This window comes from Hyperolius riggenbachi, chromosome 4 (genome assembly GCF_040937935.1).
Source record: "Hyperolius riggenbachi isolate aHypRig1 chromosome 4, aHypRig1.pri, whole genome shotgun sequence".
NCBI lineage: Eukaryota > Metazoa > Chordata > Amphibia > Anura > Hyperoliidae > Hyperolius > Hyperolius riggenbachi.
In genome coordinates this window covers 149,464,590-149,486,329 of record NC_090649.1, presented here as the reverse complement: position 1 = coordinate 149,486,329, position 21,740 = coordinate 149,464,590, and the positions used below count along the sequence as shown (strand labels likewise).

The 21,740-nt window shown below is 44.3% G+C and overlaps 1 protein-coding gene across 1 annotated transcript in view; it reads right to left on the bottom strand.

Annotated features, from left to right (window-relative positions):
- The window catches only part of SLC9A9 (solute carrier family 9 member A9), a 954,803-nt gene that overhangs the window by 559,246 nt on the left and 373,817 nt on the right, over positions 1-21,740 (bottom strand). The window contains exon 9 of the mRNA XM_068280765.1: positions 3,507-3,595. Within this exon, the coding sequence (XP_068136866.1) occupies positions 3,507-3,595 (89 nt within the window). The remainder of the gene's footprint in view (positions 1-3,506; positions 3,596-21,740) is intronic.

Sequence of the window (21,740 nt, the reverse complement as noted above, 5' to 3'; positions counted from 1 at the left end):
TGAAAGTGAGTGGGAAAAAGCACTCAGCAAGCGCTCAGCAATCATAAGGGCTCACAAAAGCGCTTGTGGATCCAGCATTACAGATACATTTTGCACTCCTTGTCCCCACATTCATAAAGCAAGAACAGCCTCAATGGCATTCAAACATTGCATAGAGTAGTTCTGTTGACACAGAATACATACAGCAAGCTTGCTTTCTTTCATCACATATACTAAAAATCATGATATGGCACTGCAGGATGTATGAATCCTAGGAAAAATTAGCAAGCTATAGGTTAGCTGTTGAATCATTGCAATTATGCACAAACAAAACATGACTGATGTTTCCAACTGTGAATGTTATTAGAAATAAAGGTACAGCACAGTTGCAGCACAATGCCATCTAAATATTAGTAACCGCTACAAACAGCTTCACAGAGAAAGGCTGACCTATGCTGGAAAATATGCTGCTTTCACAGTCAATGCGAAAAAAAAGGTTTTGTTCTACAATGTGAATTTATAATCTGAAAAATCAAGAAGAAAGCCTTAAACACTGAAATGGATCCAAGATATCAAACAGGGGGCAAGATGTGCATCTGAAACGTGGACCACTGGAGGTACCTATGCGATAAAACAGCTAAATAGATAAAACAATAATGATTTTTTTATTATTGTTTTAGCTTTTTAAGTGTTTTATCTCATTGGGCACCTCCAGTAGTCTCAGTTTTTGATATGGGGGGGGGGGGGGGGGGTATTTGTTTTTATGATCAACACATAGAAGTAGTTCCCTGTTGTGTTTTTATGATAGAACGATAGAAGTAATTCCCAGTTGGAGGGTGACGGTCCAGCTCCAGCCTCCTCTCCCGCCTGTATAGGGTTTAACATTTCTCCCCATTTTCTTACATAGTGGTTTTCTTTGTGGTAAGCCTTTTATTCCAGTGGTTCCTTAACTTGTTACATTATATTGGCTCTTGGTCTTGCTCCAGCTATGTTTTTAGAGGTTTTCTCCCTTCAGCCAAGACTGCGCACACAGTAGACTTATCACAGTGTTACATTATTTTCTAAAATTGTGGCTCTTGGTGTTGAATAGAGAAAAAAAAATTGGATGTGATGGCAAGTCACTTCTGTGAGGACTGGTTCACACTGCAAGAGCTTTTTCTAAGCACTTGTGATTTGAAAAGCTCTTGCTAATGTAATGCTCTGGGAGTGTTCTCACATGAGCGATATGATTTTATACAAATCCCCCATAGTATTACATTACAAGAGCCTTTCAAATCACTAGCGCTAAAAAAATCTCTTGTTGTGTGACCTACGCATTCATAAACAATCTGCAACCCCTGTGCAGAGGCTGTCAGGACTTGAGAAAGCCCACTTGGTTGATTCAATACCATGGCGGCACAGGTGTTTTGTAGGCACCTTTGCCATGAGATAAAGGACTGTGATCCATTTCAGGATAGCGTTTATACTCATTTCAAAAGCACCATGATATGCTCTGAAGATAAATAATAGTTGCATCAAAAAGAACATATGTCCACATTACATCTAACCATATTCACAAAATTTGCTAAAAACCTAAGGTGATGGGTATGCAAATTATATGGTTGTATAGCGATGATTAAAATTTGTAAATCACAAATCTGACCATTCAAACTGAGCGCTTACTAAAATTTTATATAATGGACACCTCTAGTGAAAGCTGCATATTAAAAAAAGTGTGTAGTTCCTGATATTTAGATGGGTGAATTTGTATGCAAATTTTAATGTTTTATGCAGAGATGAAGCTGACTCCTAACCTTTCTGCCTTCAGAATCTCCCAACAGAATTTCAAAGTGATGAGTAGTTTTGGTAACTAAACTCAAGAACACAATTCATTTAGTTTTCTCTATTCGATTTCAGCAGCATATAACTTTTGAATTACCGTACTTTGGAATTACTGATATTTTTGAGATGCAGCTTTCACTGTAGATCTGCTATCATCTTCTTCTAATTACTATTGTACCGAGTTTACTTAAAATGACCCTCCAGACTAAAAATCTACTCAGCAGCACTGAAAAGGCTTAGTGTTTCTTTACAGTTTCACAGCATCAGAACTTTATTTTTTCGTACCCAAGCCTTATTTTTAGCTGCACAAAAGCTAAGTTTCGCCCCATCAAAGAAATCTGCCTGGGCATTTTTCCCCTGATGCTATGCAAAGCATGATGGGATTTCTGATGTTGTTCTTGTTGCCTAGCACGCGCAGCTGGGGGGGTGATCAGGACCCCCCTTTTTTTTCATTTGAATTTTTTTATTTGAGCATGAATTCTGAACTAATTTCCCATTTTTATTCAATAAAAACCTATCAGGAGTGCTGGATATTACTCGCCAATGTTTATGAAAATTGAATGGTGTGTGGTAGATTGTCAATTTCCTTATATATACTATTTCTCAGAGTTTTCAATCACCTTTTTCATAATTGGGTAAAAAATGACCACACGTGTGTGGTACATTGGTCAGTTTTTTTTAAGGACAACTGAAGAGAGAGGTATATGGAGGCTGCCATGTTTATTTCCTTTTACCCAATACCAGTTGCCTGGCAGCCCTGCTGATCCTCTGCCTCTAATACTTTCAGCTTTAGACCCTGAACAAGCATGCAGCAGATCAGGTGTTTCTGACATTATTGTCAGATCTGACAGATTAGCTGCATGCTTGTTTCTTGTGGGATTCTGAAACCTCTGCAGCCAAAAAGACCAGCAGGGCTGGCAACTGGTATTGTTTAACCACTTCCATACCATGAAATTGTGTGCTGATCTGTGCTGCGTGGGCTCTCCAGCCCACAGCACAGATCAGATAGCAGCCAGGCCGATCAGACTTCCCCCCCTTTTTTCCCCACTGGGGGATGTCCTGCTGGGGGGGTCTGATCGCCGCCGGCTGCTTGCGCTTGCGGGGGGAGGCTCTTCAGAGCCCCCCTCCGCAGCGCTTCCTGGCCTCCTTCCCCTTCCCTCCCTCTCCCTCCCCCTGTGAGCGGCGCAGGACGGATTTCCGTCCTGTGCCTGATGGGATAGGCTTTAGCCTATCAGATGCCGGCGATCCCCGGCCAATCAGAGGCCGGGGATCACCGATCTCCTCTACGGCGCTGCTGCGCAGCAGCGCCGTATACATGTAAACACCGGGGAAGGTCTTCCCCGTGTGTTTACATTTACCCTGCGAGCCGCCGATCGGCTCGCAGGGTGTTCACGGAGACACCCTCCGTGAACTGACATGGAACGTTTCCATGGTATACACTTCAGGATTCAGGGGCGTATATATACGCACCGAGAATCCGGAAGTGGTTAAAAGGAAATAAACATGACAGCCTCCATAGTCTTCTCACTTCAGTTGTCCTTTAAATGTTACAATCAGTCGGAAAAATTGATTGCAATTCTTGAATTGAAAAGATATTTTAAAAATTGTATGGTGTGTGGCCACCATTATTCAGGTAACAGAAGGAATTATCTCCCCGATTGTCTTTATTCCCATTCCATCTTTACATCAGTCACGTATCATCCTACCTGTTTCGTTCTCTGTTTGGAATCTTCAGACAAGTTGTTGTATGTGTAATGTGCTTGAGTGACTCCACAAAATAGGACAGCAACAATACCTGCAGGAGGACAGAAACATAATTTACATATTTTCAATTTTAATTTGTTACTGTTAAATATGCATGTCATTGTTCCTGTCTCTTTCCTTTCTTCTTTCTGTTTCTCTTCTATTCTGACCATCCTTTCTTCTTTCTGTTTCTCTATTCTGACCCCTCATTCCTATTTCTTTCCTACCTTTCCTCTGACTCCAAAAGTCTACTACCCAATTGTCCTAAGGGTGGTAGCTCAACCTTAACAGGTCAAATACTCACCTGTTGCTCTACATATAATCATGACAATGTGAATAGAATGGTGTGTAATGTTAAAGAGAACCTGAACTGAAAATAAAAAGTCAAAATAACCATACAAAGGTCATACTTACCTCCTGTGTAGTCTACTCCTTAATCTCTTTCTCATCTCCTGCGTCCCATTTGTCCACTGTGATTAATGGAATTCTTCGTCCTCTATTTTGAAAATGGCCATTACCCCATAACCGCTTCCTGGTCAGCACACTGTTAAACTGTAATATTGCCCACATGAGCCATAGGGAAACATGGACATTACCTTGCATATTCAGTTGTAACTGACAGCAGCTGATATATAACTGACAGCAACTGGTATATTTCAGTTCCAACAAAATGTTGTCAGAACTGGAAGGGATCACTGTAAGAAGAAAATGGTGAGCTTTTGAGAGGAACTGATGGTGAGGTAAGTATGTACTATTCATTTGCAGCAGCAGCATGTGTTTATTTTAAATAATTTTACTTAGTTCAGGTTCCCTTTAAGTTAGTTATTATTGCGCGATTGTGACTTATGATATGTAGTTGTCCTGCAACATTATAATTTGAATCTCTATGTTCATAAATTTCAATAAACTTTTTGAAATTGTTAAAACATATTTCTGTATAGCTATACTCTTTTTAAACTTGTAAGCCACAAAGGAAAATGGAGGTCACCTGGACAGATGATCTCTGACATTCTGTTCTTATAGAAAAGTTGCAAGAAGTATTTTTGGTCACTGTGCTAATAGCAGGTAGAAAAAGCTGTGATAGTTTTCCTAACCATCTCCCTCACATCGCTATAAGACTCTAGGGCTGCCTCATTCAGTATAATTATATTCCATATCTTATAAATCCTTGTGTTGCCTTAAAGTGGGATGAAACTCCATATTAACTAAAAATATAAAAAATAAAATATTCAATAAGAAATTCTTCGGCTTACCTAACTTGTTTTTAGTGGTTACTGTCAAATTCAAGAAAAATGAGATATGGAAAAAAAATATATGCTGTTTTCCATTGTTACTGTTTCCCTGTGGTGTAACTACTGCCATTTTCTTTTTTAAACCTAGCTCAGTGTTATTTACTGCTTATTGTGCAGATTACTGTCCCTCCCACAGAAAACATAACCTAGATAACATGCTGACATCAATGTGTAAACTCTTCAAAGGGAAGGGGGATTTCATTAACTGTCTGGTCCTAATGTCCTTATCTTATTTGAAATGGGACTTTTATGTTATTAGCTTTTTTATGGGGGGGGGAGGTGCCTCTTCACAATCCTGTTGGCACTGCAAAGTTTGGCAAAGTTCAGCAAAGGTACACAAACCAGATCAAAGAAAAAAAAAGGGGAGAGGTGTTACATATATTACAAAGAGGAACGGTATTGTGCTTGCATAAATTTGTATTAGTTAAAAAAAATTGTAGAGCTGTTACAGAACAAATATAGCTAAGAACAATAAAATAAAAAGTGGTCACTGTTAACCCTAAATAAATGTATACTGCACAGGCATGCATGGGTCGCAAATGTGCGCACATGGGTCTCAAATGAACGTGCAAGGGTTGTGAACGTGCTCGTGTTACGCGTGGGGGGATGGTTGTTTGGGATGGGGGGGAGGTGGGGTCTGGGAGATATATCTTTCTACTAATAATTCTAATAAAATATGAAACAGTCCCACTATTATTATCAGGAATATTGCTGTTGTCTTAATGCCTGCTTGTGAAATGTGCTGTGTGCAGAACTGGCAAATGAGATTGCACCTGCATTGCATTTACAAAAACTGACATTCAGATTACATGTAGTAGGAACAGTGCCACTGGAATGATCTAGGTGTGCTTTCAGTTGGGAAAACTGACACAAAACATACAGTATTTGCTTCAGGAAAGGCATGCCAATTTTACTAGCCCTAATGCCAGGGGAGCACCAATGTTACCGTGGTAACATGCGGTGTAATGCACGCTACTATGGCAACATGCAAGGCGCTAATAGGGTGATTGTATTGTATTATGACCGCAATTTTACCAGCTAGATACTGTAGCGTCGAGTGTGGCTGCGGTCAAGCTCAGATATGTCTCAGTGAGACAGACGACTCCCGCGTGTCCGTATTAAGTGACCCCCAACATCCAGCAGGTGCAGCGGAGGTCCTGACAGGCGATGGATCCCCCACCATCAGCTGCCCGTGTGGCAAAGCCCGTGTGTGCCTCTGATCACATTTGTACTTTGGATTCTTTAAAAAAGTCTTTAGAAGTATTCCCTAATAAATGATACAAATGGTAAGCATCATTATTTTCGCTCCCTTTACTAGTTTTCACACTGCAATAAAAAAGTGAAGCCCCATACAGACAGCAAAGTTTTGCAAGCCAAAATAATTGCTTGTGATGGTTTCTTCATGGATCATTAGCCAGTTATGCACACCGTCAGCTAAGCAGCATGTCGTATCATATGTCCTTAAGAGATGTGAGGACAAGAGGGGCGGCGCCTAACCTTCGTGCAGGGCAGACGCATGGCGGACTAGCTCCGGCAGACTTAGCCGCTTACAGCATGCCTGGACCCCGTTCCTTCTCCCTCCTCGCTGCGATCTTCTCCCTCAGGACCCCTGGAGCATCCTAGCATGGGTCCCAAAAAGAATCAGACGACCACAGACCCAGGAATCCCTGAGCTCTTCTCCAACAAGCAGAAGGGGACTGCGACCCAAGATGGCGCCCGACCTAGCAGCGAAAGCAGCTCACACGGCGGTAAGAACGCAGACACTGATAGAGTCACTAAAGCGGACTTACAAACTCTGTACCTGAATCTTGAAAGGCTCATTAATGCCTCCAAAACGGAAACTGTCAAGCAGATCAGTCAGGAGTTGTCAGCCCTGGGTGAGCGTGTACACGAGGTCGAGGAGGGACTGGAGGGGGTTAAGGCCTATTGCAGCCAGGCCGACGCTGACATCCAGGGGATGCGTGCAGACATTGCTACACTATTTGAGGCGAGGGAGGACCAGGAGAACAGGGACAGGAGAAGCAACTTAAGGATCCGGGGGGCCCCAGAATCTATCACGGAGGTACGAGACTTTCTCCTTGCACTATTCCGCCACCTTGTCCCTGACCTCCCAGACTCAGAGCTGCGGATGGATCGGGCACACAGGGCCTTGAGACCTTTGCCCAAAGAGGGCGATCCCCCCAGGGACATAATCACCAAACTCCACTACTTCAGCTCCAAAGAAGCGATCATTATGGCCTCTCGGAACTTACCACATGTGGACTTCCAAACTCATAGGATTCTGATTTTTCCGGATCTCTCCCCCATCACCCTGAATAAACGCTGGGAATTCAAACCCCTGACCACCGCTCTTGTCAAACATGGGATCAAATACCGATGGGGTTTCCCCTTCAAACTGATCGTTCCCCATAATGGTCGGCAAATCATCATCTCCGACCCCAGCCGCATACCGGAAGTTTTCCACAAACTGGGTCTCAAATATGTTAAGCCACCCCGCGGAGAGGCTGCAGCTTCACCTAAGAGACTCTCTCCACCAAGGCCCACGTGGTCCACAGTCCCAGAGCGGAACCCCCAAGACAGAGAGCGCTCGGATGATCCTTCAAGCAGTCCTGCTAGCCCTGCTTCCCTGGGCTCCAATGCCTGACCATTTCTCACAGCACCCTGCATTTTGCCCTTATTAAGAGCCTGACTATATTTCTTAACATGCACAGGCGGCGGGCCATGACCGGCGCTCCCGTCAACCTGCCCTGGCACTTACTTGGGTGCTACAGCCCTGAACTCACCTGTAGTCTTAGCACTACAGTCCTGTGATGTCTACTCGGGGCACTTGGATAAGTGTCCCCCTTTCTTTTTCTTTTTTCTTTTTTTTATTACTGTCTGTCTCACAGCTTAATGATGAGACTAATGTTATGCAGATATATGCTGTTCCTGTTTTTGGTGGTTCCTTCCTTCTGGCCGCTTAATCTTCAACTTAACCTTCCTTTGTATTCTTTTTTGTTTTTGTCGGATCGCCGTAGTTTATAAATATGTAGGACCGACTATATATGCTTTTTGGGGGATGTTCGGGATGTACTTTCTCTTTTTTTTTTATTTTATTTTCATTGTGCTCTTATTTGTTTTTAACTCTCGTCTGGAACCATGGCCACACCAATAGTATCCTCAGACAGCCCCCTTAGCTCCTCAGCCATTGAGGCCCCCTTTTCGGCGCACATAGACCCTTCTGCCCCTATGACCATTATTACTCACAATGTCAAGGGACTAAATGCCCCACAGAAGAGGCGTCTAGCATCCCAGTATTATAAGAAAGCTAATGCTGATATCATCTTTCTGCAAGAAACACATTATGTCTCCAAAAAAGAACCTAAATACTGGCATAAACTCTACCCCCAGGCCTATTACGCTTCTGCCCCTCAGAAGAGATGTGGTGTGGCTATGGTTCTTCATAAGAGGCTCAATTTTAATGTACATAAGGTTATCCGAGATCCTGAGGGCAGATACCTAATTTTAGTTGGGGACTCCAACGGATTGCTCTTAACACTAGTAGCTGTCTATGCTCCTTCTGAGGGGCTACGCCCCTTCCTCACCAACCTGTCATCCAAAATTTCCACTCACAGAGCAGGTAAACTATTGGTAGCGGGAGACTTCAACGCTTCATTGGATGGTGGGCAGGGTAGTCATCGTCCCCCCCCCTAAATGCCTACTGAGATTTCTGTCTGACACAGGGACTTGGGATGTCTGGAGGGCGCTTCACCCTGGGGAGAGGGGGCACACCTTCTACTCTCACCCGCACGACACATACTCACGCATTGATTTCATTTTTATGGACGCCACACTCTTATCTGAAGTAATTAAGGCTGACCACTCTGAGATATCATGGTCAGATCATGCGTTTGTGTTGGTGCAGTTCTCTTCCTTGACCCCCAGACCTAAAAGCACATGGCGCATTAATGAATCCCTCCTGGTCGATAGTGAGATTAAACTAAAAGTGGCCTCCGAAATCTCCTCCTTCTTTAACATCAACAAAGAGGGGGATACCTCCCAGGGGATCAGATGGGCAGCTCACAAAGTGACCATTAGGGGAGAGTTGATTAAGATCTCTTCTTTTAAACGTAAATCAGCAATGGCTAGGATAACTGAATTAAAAAGGGAGATCAGGCATATGGAGCTTAAGCACGCGGCAGGGACACCTTCTGTGTCTCTCTCCCATCTCACTACCCTGAGATCTGAGCTGAAATCTCTGCTTTTTCAGAAGGCGGATAGAGCCATGCGCCTGACCGCCCAGAAATTCTACGAAAAGGGAGACAAACCAGACACTATGCTGGCCAGGAAACTGAGCAACCGCCTAACACTTAACAGACTACACCCCATCCGAGGCAGCTCAGGGACCTTGATCCACGACCCTAACGCCATAGTCAGGGAATTCCAGAAATACTATGCCCAACTGTATGATGGGACTACTACGGATAAGACTCGCACACCAATAAGCCATATTCAGAAATTTCTGCATGATACCCCTATCCCTAAACTCCCGTCAGAAAGCAGCATATTACTAAACTCTCCTATTACGGTCAAGGAGGTCCTGTCCGTCATTAAGGGCTTAAAGTCTTCTAAGGCCCCTGGTCCGGATGGATACACTGCTTTATATTATAAAACCTTTAAACAAGTGCTAGCCCCAGAACTATCCACGTTTTATAACAACATTTTGAAGGGTAAGGAAGATTTCCCCCCTGACCTGACCAGAGCATCTATAGTGGTTATACCCAAACCTGGCAGAGACCTAGCTGAGGTCACTAATTACAGACCGATCTCCCTTATCAATATAGACGTCAAGATCTTCTCAAAGATCCTGGCGAACAGACTAAACCCTCTCCTGCCTAGTATCATCCATCCGGACCAGACAGGTTTTGTCCTCGGGAGACAAACAACGGATAACATCCGTAGGATCACGGGGTTGATTGCCGAGATGGAGCGCTGTCGGACGCCTTCTCTGCTCCTTTCTTTGGATGCGGAGAAGGCGTTCGACAGGGTTGACTGGAGGTATCTTAGACTGGTCCTACTCAAATTTGGGATAGGAGGTGAATTCTTGAATGGGGTGCGTAGCCTTTACACTAACCCCACGGCCTCGGTGTGTAACATGGGTATAACCTCCCCCTCTTTCTCCATCAAGAACGGCACGAGGCAGGAGTGCCCCCTCTCCCCTTTGATATTTGCCTTATGCATTGAGCCTTTGGCCATCAGGGTCAGGCGCTCTCCGGACATATCTGGGATTTCAGTGGGTAGAGCCCTCTTCAAAACCGCCCTCTTCGCAGACGACACAATCTTTACTCTCTCCAATCCCCTAATTTCGGTCCCAAACCTATTCAAAGAAATTGAAAGCTTCTGCACCCACTCAGGCTTTAAAATTAACAACTCAAAATCCGAAGCAATCCCGTTTGGCCTTACAGAGGCACATCAGTCCTCTCTATCCCAATCCTTTGGCTTCAAATTTAGACCCAACGGACTGAAGTATCTGGGGGTCACAGTCTCTCAGGATCTCGGAGATCTCTACAAACTTAATTATGTACCTATGCTTAAAAAACTCCATAGGCTACTGGATGATTGGCAGCATTTTCATATCTCTCTGCAGGGTCGCATATACGCAGTCAAAATGACATTACTCCCCAAAATTCTGTATCTTTTCAGGGCCTTACCCATAAGAATCTACAAAAGAGATATAGAGGGGTTGCAAACTAGGATCACTAACTTTATATGGGAGGGACGCAGACCCCGCATCAAATACACTAACCTGGCCCGCCACAGGCTGCAGGGGGGACTGGGGGCGCCTAGCCTCCTATATTATTACTATGCTGCTAGACTCTCTCAGCTCCTTCAGTGGTCCTCTCCTAGGGGAGTCGTAAGATGGGTTGATCTTGAGCAGGAGCTCATCTACCCATTCCCAATAAAGGCACTCCTCTGGACCCCCAAACCATGTCTAGGTCCAAACTCTTCATTCTTCCCAATAAGTGAATCTCTATTGATTAAAAGGATGCTGAAGAACCTGACCCCAAAGGGCCATTCTTCGGTCCTTGAATCCCTTTTTTATAATGAGGATTTCCCCCCTGGGGTTTGTGGCTTGGCCTGGGGGAACTGGAGAACTAGCGGGGTCCATACTATCAATGATATGGTGTCAGACGGGACTTTGCTCCCCTGGCCCCAACTTAAGGTAAAAATGAATTGGCCAGATTCTGAATTATTTAGATATCTACAAGTCTGCCATTTCATCCAGTCTCGCCAAACTGCAGGACTACAACTATCGCGCTCCTCCATGGAGTCTATTTCTTGCTCCCACCCCTTGCCACAAGGCCTTATCTCTACGATATATTACGAAATTTGGTACACCAAATATTCAACCCCTTCTACGGCAATGGTGAAATGGATGGAGAGGCTCACTGGACCTAGCGATGATGAACACTGGGAGCATATCTTTAGTGCTATGGCTAGCTCCTCCAAACATACCCTTACCAAAGAACGTAGTTACAGAATCTTCTACGACTGGTTCCGCACCCCTGCACAGCTTGCCAAATGGGGGCTGATCCCCAATAACCTATGCTATAGGGGTTGCCAGGCAGAGGCGGACCAAACCCATTGTTGGTGGTCTTGCCCGTGCGTGGCAAACTTCTGGGATCTGAGCTTTTCCCTGGCATCAGAAGTATTAGGCCTAGAAATCCGACCCAACCCATGGACAGCTCTCTTCCACAAACCCCTCCCCCAACTTAGCAGTCCCCAAAACAAATGGCTGGGCCAAGTATGCAACGCAGCTAAAACTCTTCTAGCCAAAAGCTGGAAGTCACTCCCTCCTTCTAAACCCGAATTAATTAACAAAATCCAGTCAATCTATATAATGGAGAAAATAACCTCCACCATTAGAGAAACTACCCCTCTGTTTGATAAGATCTGGGATCCTTGGGAAGCTTGGCTCTCCTCTCGGCCCTAACATCCCCCTACCTTATTATTACACCTATCCTGCAATACCACGGTGAACCCTCAACCCCCCGACCCGGGCGGAACCACACTTGACGTTAGCTTCCCCCCCCCCCCCCTCCCCTACTGGTCCGCTAGGTTCATTGCGGCCCTAACTATCCTGTTAAAGTTATATCTCTATACTGTATGTACTAATTACGGTCAATGTGTCTGAACATAATGTTGTAATACTATGGATACAATGTACTGCAATATTTGCCTTTCCCAGGTTTTCTGGGCCATTGTTTGTACTTCTTATATATAAACCAAAATAAAACCAAGTTGAAAAAAAAAAGAGATGTGAGGACAAGCAGGAGGCTTCCCATGGCACCTAGGAGCAAAGCAAGTGACAGAAAAATTCTGCTGTGCCCAGCTGTTTTCTGTGTTTAAAGTGTAACTGTCTGGCATAAAATCAAAAATCAATTATTTGTTTTTATCTGGTAAGCAAGTAATAAGGATGCTAACCAGGAAATCCAAAAGTTAAAAATCACTATTACTTTTCTTGTTGATAAATGCTCATTCCCCAGTTTATCTGACTCTTATTTGGTACGTTGCCGCACAAAGGAAGTTGCAGGGCATGCTGGGTTGTAAGACCTCGCCGCATATGGCGGCGGAACGCCGAGACCCACGCTGAGGCGCAAGCCTTTGGGTCTCAGTGGTGCTCCTTTTTTATTGGTCATGCGGTGGACGTGTCCTCAGTACGCGCTCCGCCGCTGTAAACACTAGCAGAATGCGTACCGGCATATCAGCTGACTTGCTGACATGTCGCACTCGGATTGGTTGTTTTGGATTCTGTTACTTGTTGATTGGTTAGTGCTAATATAAAAGAAAGGTGAGCGCCTTCAGTCTTCGCCCGTGATAGCCTATGCTTGGCTTGTAGCTGAGATTGCGCTCACACCAAGTGCCTTGTCTTGCTGCAGATTTGTCTGTCTCTTGACCAAGCTTCTTGCAGATCTCATACCTTGTTGCCGACCCGGATTGAACCTGACTAATCTTTTTCTGATCCTCTGTTAACGACCCAGCTTGTACCTGACCTTGCATCTACTGATTCCCTGTTGCCAAACCTTGGATTGTTTAGGTTTAAGGACCTTGCATGAATGCTGCCTGCCCTGATCCAGGTCTGTCTGACCTTGCATCTGTATTGTGATTATACTTTCGTCTGGATTGCCTCAGTCCACAGGCCTCAGGTGACTATTCAATTATACTGTACCTGCATTTCCTTGCTGTGTTTGGTGAATGCTATATTCCAGGCTGTATGCTACATCTACCTTCAAGGTTGTGTAGTTTTGTTTGTTAGGCAGGAGTGTACGCAGGTGTTAGGGCTGGGTTATAGGTCAGTCATATGAGCATACAGTCTGACCTATAGCAATTAGCCAGACAAGCCTGACAGTTGTCTTTTTTTGCTTCTTTACTTTCCCCTCAGACTTAACTAATGCAGCCTGATTGGCTGAAGCCTCTTTCCCTCCTGTTTTCTCCTCCCACACTTCTGTTCCTCTCTGATTGGTCAATATTTCTCAAGTTGAGACAATGCACTTTCTATTGCAGAGCTAGGTAGGAGTAGCTGAAGACTGGGAGGGGGGCAGGCAGTGTATAAACAATCAGACAGAGGAGAGTAAGGGAGGAAATGACATCAGAAGTTGCTTCAAGATAGACACAGTTAAAATGGAGAACCCTAAGAAGGATTTCCTCTTTATTTACTATAGAGAATCACTAAAATCAAACCATGGACAGTGCAATACATATGCTATGTAAGTAGAGCAAGTATTTATCTACTTATATATGTGTTTGCTTTCTCAGATAGTATAGATAGTAGTGGCTGGCAGGTAGTGATTTGTAGAATGCAGTGGCCGACAAGAACCGATAGGCAGATTGTAGAGGTCAGAAGGTAGCGATAAGCAGATTACAGTGGCAGGCAGGTAGTGATTGGTAGATTGTAGAGACCAGCAGGTAGTGATAGGTATATTGTAGTGACCGACAGATAGTGATAAGTAAAATGTAGTGGCAGGCAAGTAGTGAAGGGAAGTGTGAAGTAGTGATTAGCAGCGACGACAGCGGAAAGTGGGAGACTAGCAGAGACAGTGGGAAAAGGGGGACTAGCAGAGAAGACAGCGAGAAAGGGGAGATTAGCAGAGAGGACAGCGGGAAGGCTGAGACTAGCAGAGACGACAGCGGGTAGGCAGAGACTAGCAGAGACGACAGTGGAAAAAGGGAGACTAGCAGAGAAGACAGCGGGAAGGTGGAGACTAGCAGAGACGACAGTGGGAAAAGGAGACTAGCAGAGAAAGGGAGACAGCGGGAAGAAGGGGACTAGCAGAGACGACAGTGGGAAAAGGAGACTAGCAGAGAAGACAGCGAGAAGGGGAGACTAGCAAATATGACAGCGGGAAGGTGGAAACTAGCAGAGACGACAGTGGGAAAAGGAGACTAGCAGAGAAGACAGCGAGAAGGGGAGACTAGCAGAGATGACAGCGGGAAGAGGGGGACTAGCAGAGACAACAGCGGGAGGAGGGAAACTAGCAGTGAAGACAGCGGGAAGGGGAGACTAGCAGAGATGACAGCGGGAAGAGGGGGACTAGCAGAGACAACAGCGGGAAGAGGGAAACTAGCAGAGAAGACAGCGGGAAGGTGGAGACTAGCAAAGACGACAGTGGGAAAAGGAGAATTGCAGAGAAGACAGCGAGAAGGGGAGATTAGCAGAGATGACAGCGGGAAGAGGGGGACTAGCAGAGACAACAGCGGGAAGAGGGAGACTAGCAGAGACGACAGTGGGAAAAGGGAGACTAGCGGAGAAGAAAGCGAGAAGGGGGAGACTAGCAGAGACAACAGCAGGGAAGTGGGAGACTAACATGGATGAAAGCAGGAAGGGGTGACAAGCAGCGAGAAAGGTAGTCAGGAGGATCCAAGACAGCGGGGAGTTACAGCTCACCATGGAGGTGGGTGCTGCTGGCAGGCTCTTTTCTGTTCTCTTCTTTCTGTAACTAGCTGGCCATCACCTTGTCCATGGAGGCGTGGAGGTGGGGCCACATGCAGGGGCGGGGCTGTGGCTACAACATCACAGCAGCTTGTTACACTTTGCACCCTTACCTCTGTATTGCTGCGTGGAGACCAATCACGCAGCAAGAGGAGAGAGGGATGACTGCACTGTGGTCCACCCTCACAAACAAGCCAGGAGAATCAGACTCGGCGTGGGGGTGGGGCTAAGTATCGAGCAGGGCTAGGGCTGCAAAGTTTCATCATCATGGGGGTTTTAGGAGGGAGGAGGCAGCAGCGCCTGGACAACTGCAGAGCTGCCGTGCCTTAAAGTGGCCACACTTCAAAAGCATAATTGACTGCTGGGGCCCGAGTGGCAGTGGCACTGTTAGGGCCCCAGACATTAATTGGGCACCTCACTACTGTCCCCCTTATACCTCTCTAACTGTGGCCCTGGTGACAGCCATAGTAACCCAGGAACAACAACCAAAAAAAAAAAAATATATATATATATATACACATATATATATATATATACATATATATATATATATATATATATATATATATATATATACATACATATATACACACAGTGGGTTGCAAAAGTATTCGGCCCCCTTGAAGTTGTCCACATTTTGTCATATTGCTGCCACAAACATGAATCAATTTTATTGGAATTTCACATGAAAGACCAACACAAAGTGGTGTACACGTGAGAAGTGGAACGGAAATCATGCATGCTTCCAAACATTTTTTACAAATAAATAACTGCAAAGTGGTGTGTGCATAATTATTCGGCCCCCTTTGATCTGAGTGCAGTCAGTTGCCTATAGACATTGCCTGATGAGTGCTAATGACTAAATAGAGTGCACCTGTGTGTAATCTAATGTTAGTACAAATACAGCTGCTCTGTGAGGGCCTCAGAGGTTGTCTAAGAGAATATTGGGAGCAACAACACCGTGAAGTCCAAAGAACACACAAGACAGGTCAGGGATCAAGTTATTGAGAAATTTAAAGCAGGCTTAGGCTACAAAAAGATTTCCAAAGCCTTGAACATCCCATGGAGCACTGTTCAAGCGATCATTCAGAAATGGAAGGAGTATGGCACAACTGTAAACCTACCAAGACAAGGCCATCCACCTAAACTCACAGGCTGAACAAGGAGAGCGCTGATTAGAAATGCAGTCAAGAGGCCCATTGTGACTCTGGACGAGCTGTAGAGATATACAGCTCAGGTGGGAGACTCTGTCCATAGGACAACTATTAGTCATGCACTGTACAAAGTTGGCCTTTATGGAAGAGTGGCAAGAAGAAAGGCATTGTTAACAGAAAGCATAAGAAGTCCCGTTTGCAGTTTGCCACAAGCCATGTGGGGGACACAACAATCATGTGGAAGAAGGTGCTCTGGTCAGATGAGACCAAAATGGAACTTTTTGGCCAAAATGCAAAACGCTATGTGTGACGGAAAACTAACACTGCACATCACTCTGAACACACCATCCCCACTGTCAAATATGGTGGTGGCAGCATCATGCTCGGGGGGTGCATCTCTTCAGCAGGGACAGGGAAGCTGGTCAGAGTTGATGGGAAGATGGATGGAGCCAAATACAGGGCAAACTTGGAAGAAAACCTCTTGGAGACTGCAAATTACTTGAGACTGGGGCGGAGGTTCACCTTCCAGCAGGACAATGACCCTAAACATAAAGCCAGGGCAACAAAAAACAAAACATATCTATGTGTTAGAAAGCCCAGTCAAAGTCCAAATCTAAATCCAGTCGAGAATATGTGGCAAGATCTGAAAACTGCTGTTCACAAACGCTGTCCATCTAATCTGACTGAGCTGGAGCTTTTTTGAAAAGAAGAATGGGCAAGGATTTCAGTCTCTAGATGTGCAAAGCTGGTAGAGACATACCCTAAAAGACTGGCAGCTGTAATTGCAGCAAAAGGTGGTTCTACAAAGTATTGACTCAGGGGAGCCGAATCATTACGCACACCACACTTTGCAGTTATTTATTTGTAAAAAATGTTTGGAATGATGTATGATTTTCAAAACACTTCTCACGTGTACAACACTTTGTATTGGTCTTTCACGTGGAATTACAATAAAATTGATGCATGTTTGTGGCAGTAATGTGACAAAATGTGGAAAACTTCAAGGGGGCCGAATACTTTTGCAACCCACTGTATATATAGAGAGAAAAAAATATTTGTTTTTCTTCATAACATATGCATTGTAGTCCATGTTTTGATTTCAGTTTATATAGTAAATAAAGATGAAACTAATACAAGCATTTTCCATCTTTACTGCATCTGATTGAAGCCAATACTGATGCGATTTCCTCTTTTACTCTTTTTTTTTTCTCCTTCCTGAAATGGTGTATGCATTGCCAGCCCACTTCCCCATTGAGCTCTGTACTAAAACGGCACTGTCATATCTCGCTTGCTTTGTAAACACATGTGAGCGCAGCATAGATTGTATTTCAGCAGCTTTTGCAGAGAGAGGGTATTTCCCTTGTCAGTCTCCTCTCACACTGAACTGCCCAGATTAGAGTCAGGCTGACTGAGATAAGAGTCAATACAGCAGAAACATTTATGATCATATTGGAATGCTTGCAATGCAAGGTCAGGATGCAGATTACATAATAAACACAGAGCAGTAGGTAAATGTAAGCTCTTTAGATTGTAAACTCGCAAGGGCAGGGCTCTCTCACCCTTTTGTGTCTTGGAATTTGTTATACATTTTATTCATCATGTTACAACTTTCATTGTAATAACTAGGTCTGTATTTTGTACCAGTGTCCATATTTGATGTATATCATTGTCTGTATCATTATGTACCCCTTGTTGTTTTCCTACTTTGTACAGCGCCACGGAATATGTTGGCACTTTATAAATCAATAGTAAATGGAATTTGTTTTTATGGCTGACAATCCCACTTTAAGCTGGTGCAATGGTTCTATAGAAATTATGTCGGCCTTGAATTGCTGCACCACCACTACTGTGAATGTGGAATTCACCAATTCCTACATGTAAAAATACCACTTGTGAGGAATAAGATTTGAGTCTGATGATGATGTGATAGATATAAAGTTCAGGATTATTTACACAGTCAAGAGAAATATTTTTCTTTTAAAGGCAGTAAATGTTGCAACAATTGGCTTAATTTGTGGAAGTTATGAGACATTATGCTGTAAAATAAAATATACTCTATGGCTCTGAGTGTTTTTCCTGACCCCTAGGGCTAAGACTTATTGATCCACCCTAGTAATTCAGCATTTTTTCTAGTATGTGCCTTCTGAGCAGAAATTATTGTACACATAGAGATGAGCCGAAATTTTCGAAATTTCGAACTGCTTTTATTACGAATGCGAAATTTAACATTACGACCCAAATTCGTAATTTCGTAATTAATTTTCAAATCGTAATTTACAATTTCGTAATCGAAATTTCACTCCCGTAATGACGAATTTCGTGTCTCCAACCGAAATTTTACTTTTTCAGGTTTGTAAGGGTTTCTATCCCTCTAGATGCCTAAAATGAATAGCACAGCCAGCCTCCTCTCCTCTCTCTCTCTCTCTCTCTCTCTCTCTCTCTCTCTCTCTCTCTCTCTCTCTCTCTCTCTCTCTCTCTCTCTCTCTCTCTCTCTCTCCAGAGATCTGTAGTATTTCAAAACCATACTCACATTCATGACATGTCCAGGGATCAAACCCAGGCCAACCACATGGAAGACAGCTATGCTCACCACCATACCACCAAACACACACTAAATAGACTGCTAACCTAAATCTTACTTGTAGACAGTCATATGAGACACATGCTGGGTGCAGGGCTTTGTGATTGGACCATGGACCATGCGATAGAGTGAGGTGCAAAAATGAAATCATGCCTAGCAGAGGATGGTTTCACAATGCTAAATGCTAGGCTGGCTGTGGTGCAATTGGTTAGTGCGTCTGGCTGGTAACAGCAAGGTTACAGGTTCGATTCCATCCAGGCATGTCTTTTCCTTTTGCGTTCAACAGTTGTCCAAACAGAGCCAACAGAGCCCCAGATAGCCATGTAGAGTTAGGTCACAGCTAGCCTGGCTGTGGTGCAATTGGTTAGTGTGTCTGGCTGGTAACAGCAAGGTTACAGGTTCGATTCCATCCAGGCATGTCTTTTCCTTTTGAGTTCAACAGTTGTCCAAACACCGAGCACAAAGTTTTGCATGCGTAAAGTTTTACGCACGCAAAATACCCCATGGGGTTCAATGGCGCAGCGCGCGCACGCAAAAGGAAAAGACATGCCTGGATGGAATCAAACCTGTAACCTTGCTGTTACCAGCCAGACACACTAACCAATTGCACCACAGCCAGGCTAGCTGTGACCTAACTCTACATGGCTATCTGGGGCTCTGTTGGCTCTGTTTGGACAACTGTTGAACGCAAAAGGAAAAGACATGCCTGGATGGAATCGAACCTGTAACCTTACTGTTACCAGCCAGACACACTAACCAATTGCACCACAGCCAGGCTAGCTGTGACCTAACTCTACATGGCTATCTGGGGCTCTGTTGGCTCTGTTTGGACAACTGTTGAACGCAAAAGGAAAAGACATGCCTGGATGGAATCGAACCTGTAACCTTGCTGTTACCAGCCAGACACACTAACCAATTGCACCACAGCCAGCCTAGCATTTAGCACTGTGAAACCATCCTCTGCTAGGCATGATTTCATTTTTGCACCTCACTCTATCGCATGGTCCAATCACAAAGCCCTGCACCCAGCATGTGTCTCATATGACTGTCTACAAGTAAGATTTAGGTTAGCAGTCTATTTAGTGTGTGTTTGGTGGTATGGTGGTGAGCATAGCTGTCTTCCATGTGGTTGGCCTGGGTTTGATCCCTGGACATGTCATGAATGTGAGTATGGTTTTGAAATACTACAGATCTCTGGAGAGAGAGAGAGAGAGAGAGAGAGAGAGAGAGAGAGGAGGAGGAGGAGGAGGAGGAGGAGGAGGAGGAGGAGGAGGAGGAGGAGGAGGAGGAGGAGGAGGAGGAGGAGGAGGAGGAGGAGGAGGAGGAGGAGGAGGAGGAGGAGGAGGAGGAGGAGGAGGAGGAGGAGGAGGAGGAGGAGGAGGAGGAGGAGGAGGAGGAGGAGGAGGAGGAGGAGGCTGGCTGTGCTATTCATTTTAGGCATCTAGAGGGATAGAAACCTTTGCAAACTTTAAAATACTAAATTTCGTAATCGTAATTACGAAAATTTGCGTAATTTGCGAAAATTACGAAATTTCGATTACTGTTAAAATCGTAATTGTAGTAATTTCGCGAAATTTCGAAAATTCGTAATTAGGTCATTACGCTCATCCCTATGTACACACTTGGCACTGATTAGATGCTGGAATTAGTATTGCTACTGCTGACATCAAGTAGGCATTCAGCATTCCATGCTAACTCCAGATCTCTCTGCACTGCTGCCAACCTCATTGCCAAGGTGGCACATCATTTCAGACCAAGCATCATTTGAAAGCTGGTTAAAGAGGTCTTGGCTGAGGCTCAAGCACAGTCTCATTTGGCACTTGCATCTGGGCATAATGAATAAAATCAGATTGCAACCTGAAGTCCTACAGCAAGACCATGTAAAGTTTGTACATCGTTTTATCTTAAAAGGAACCTGAAGTCAGAAGTACAATGGGATGTGAAAGTTTGAGCAACCTTGTTAATCGTCATGATTTTCCTGTATAAATTGTTGGTTGTTACGATAAAAAATGTCAGTTAAGTACTATACCATATAGTAGACACACACAGTGATATTTGTGAAGTGAAATTAAGTTTATTGGATTTACAGAAAGTGTGCAATAAATTGTTTAAACAAAATTAGGCAGGTGCATAAATTTGGGCACCACAAAAAAGAAATGAAATCAATATTTAGTAGATCCTCCCTTTGCAGAAATTACAGCCTCTAAACGCTTCCTGTAGGTTCCAATCAGAGTCTGGATTCTGGTTGAAGGTATTTAGGACCATTCCTCTTTAAAAACATCTCTAGTTCATTCAGTTTGATGGCTTCCGAGCATGGACTTTAACTCACACCACAGATTTTCAATTATATTCAATTATATACTAAGATGGCCATTCCAGAACGTTGTACTTGTTCCTCTGCATGAACGCCTTAGTGGATTTTGAGCAGTGTTTAGGGTCGTTGTCTTGTTGAAAGATCCAGCCCCGGCGCAGCTTCAGCTTTGTCACCGATTCATGGACATTGGTCTCCAGAATCTGCTGATACTAAGTGGAATCCATGCGTCCCTCAACTTTGACAAGATTCCCATTCCCTGCACTAGCCACACATCTCCACAGCATGATGGAACCATCACCATATTTCACTGTGGGCAGCAGGTGTTTTCCTTGGAATGCTGTGTTTTTTCTCCATACATAACGCCCCTTGTTATGCCCAAATAACGCAATTTTAGTTTCATCAGTCCACAGCACCTTATTCCAAAATCAAGCTGGCTTGTCCAAATGTGCTTAAGCATACCTCAAGAAGCTCTGTTTGTGCTGAGGGCAGAGAAAAGACTTCATCTGCATCACTCTTGCATACAGCATCTACTTGTGTAAAGTGGGCCGAAGGTTGAATGATGCACAGTGACTCAATCTGCAGCAAGATGATGTTATAGGTCTTTGGTGCTGGTCTGTGGGTTGACTCTGGCTGTTCTCACCATTCATTGTTTCTGTCTATCCAAGATTTTTCTTGAACTGAGCCTGTGGTCTTCCATTTCCTCAATATGTTCCTAAATGTGGTAACAGACAGCTCAGATCTCTGAGACAGCTCTCTGTATCCCTTCCCCTAAACCATGATGGTAAACAATCTTTGTCTTCAGGTTACTTGAGAGTTGTTTTGAGACCTCCATGTTGCCACTCTTTAGAGAAAATTAAAAGAGGAGAGAAACGTACAGTTGACCTCC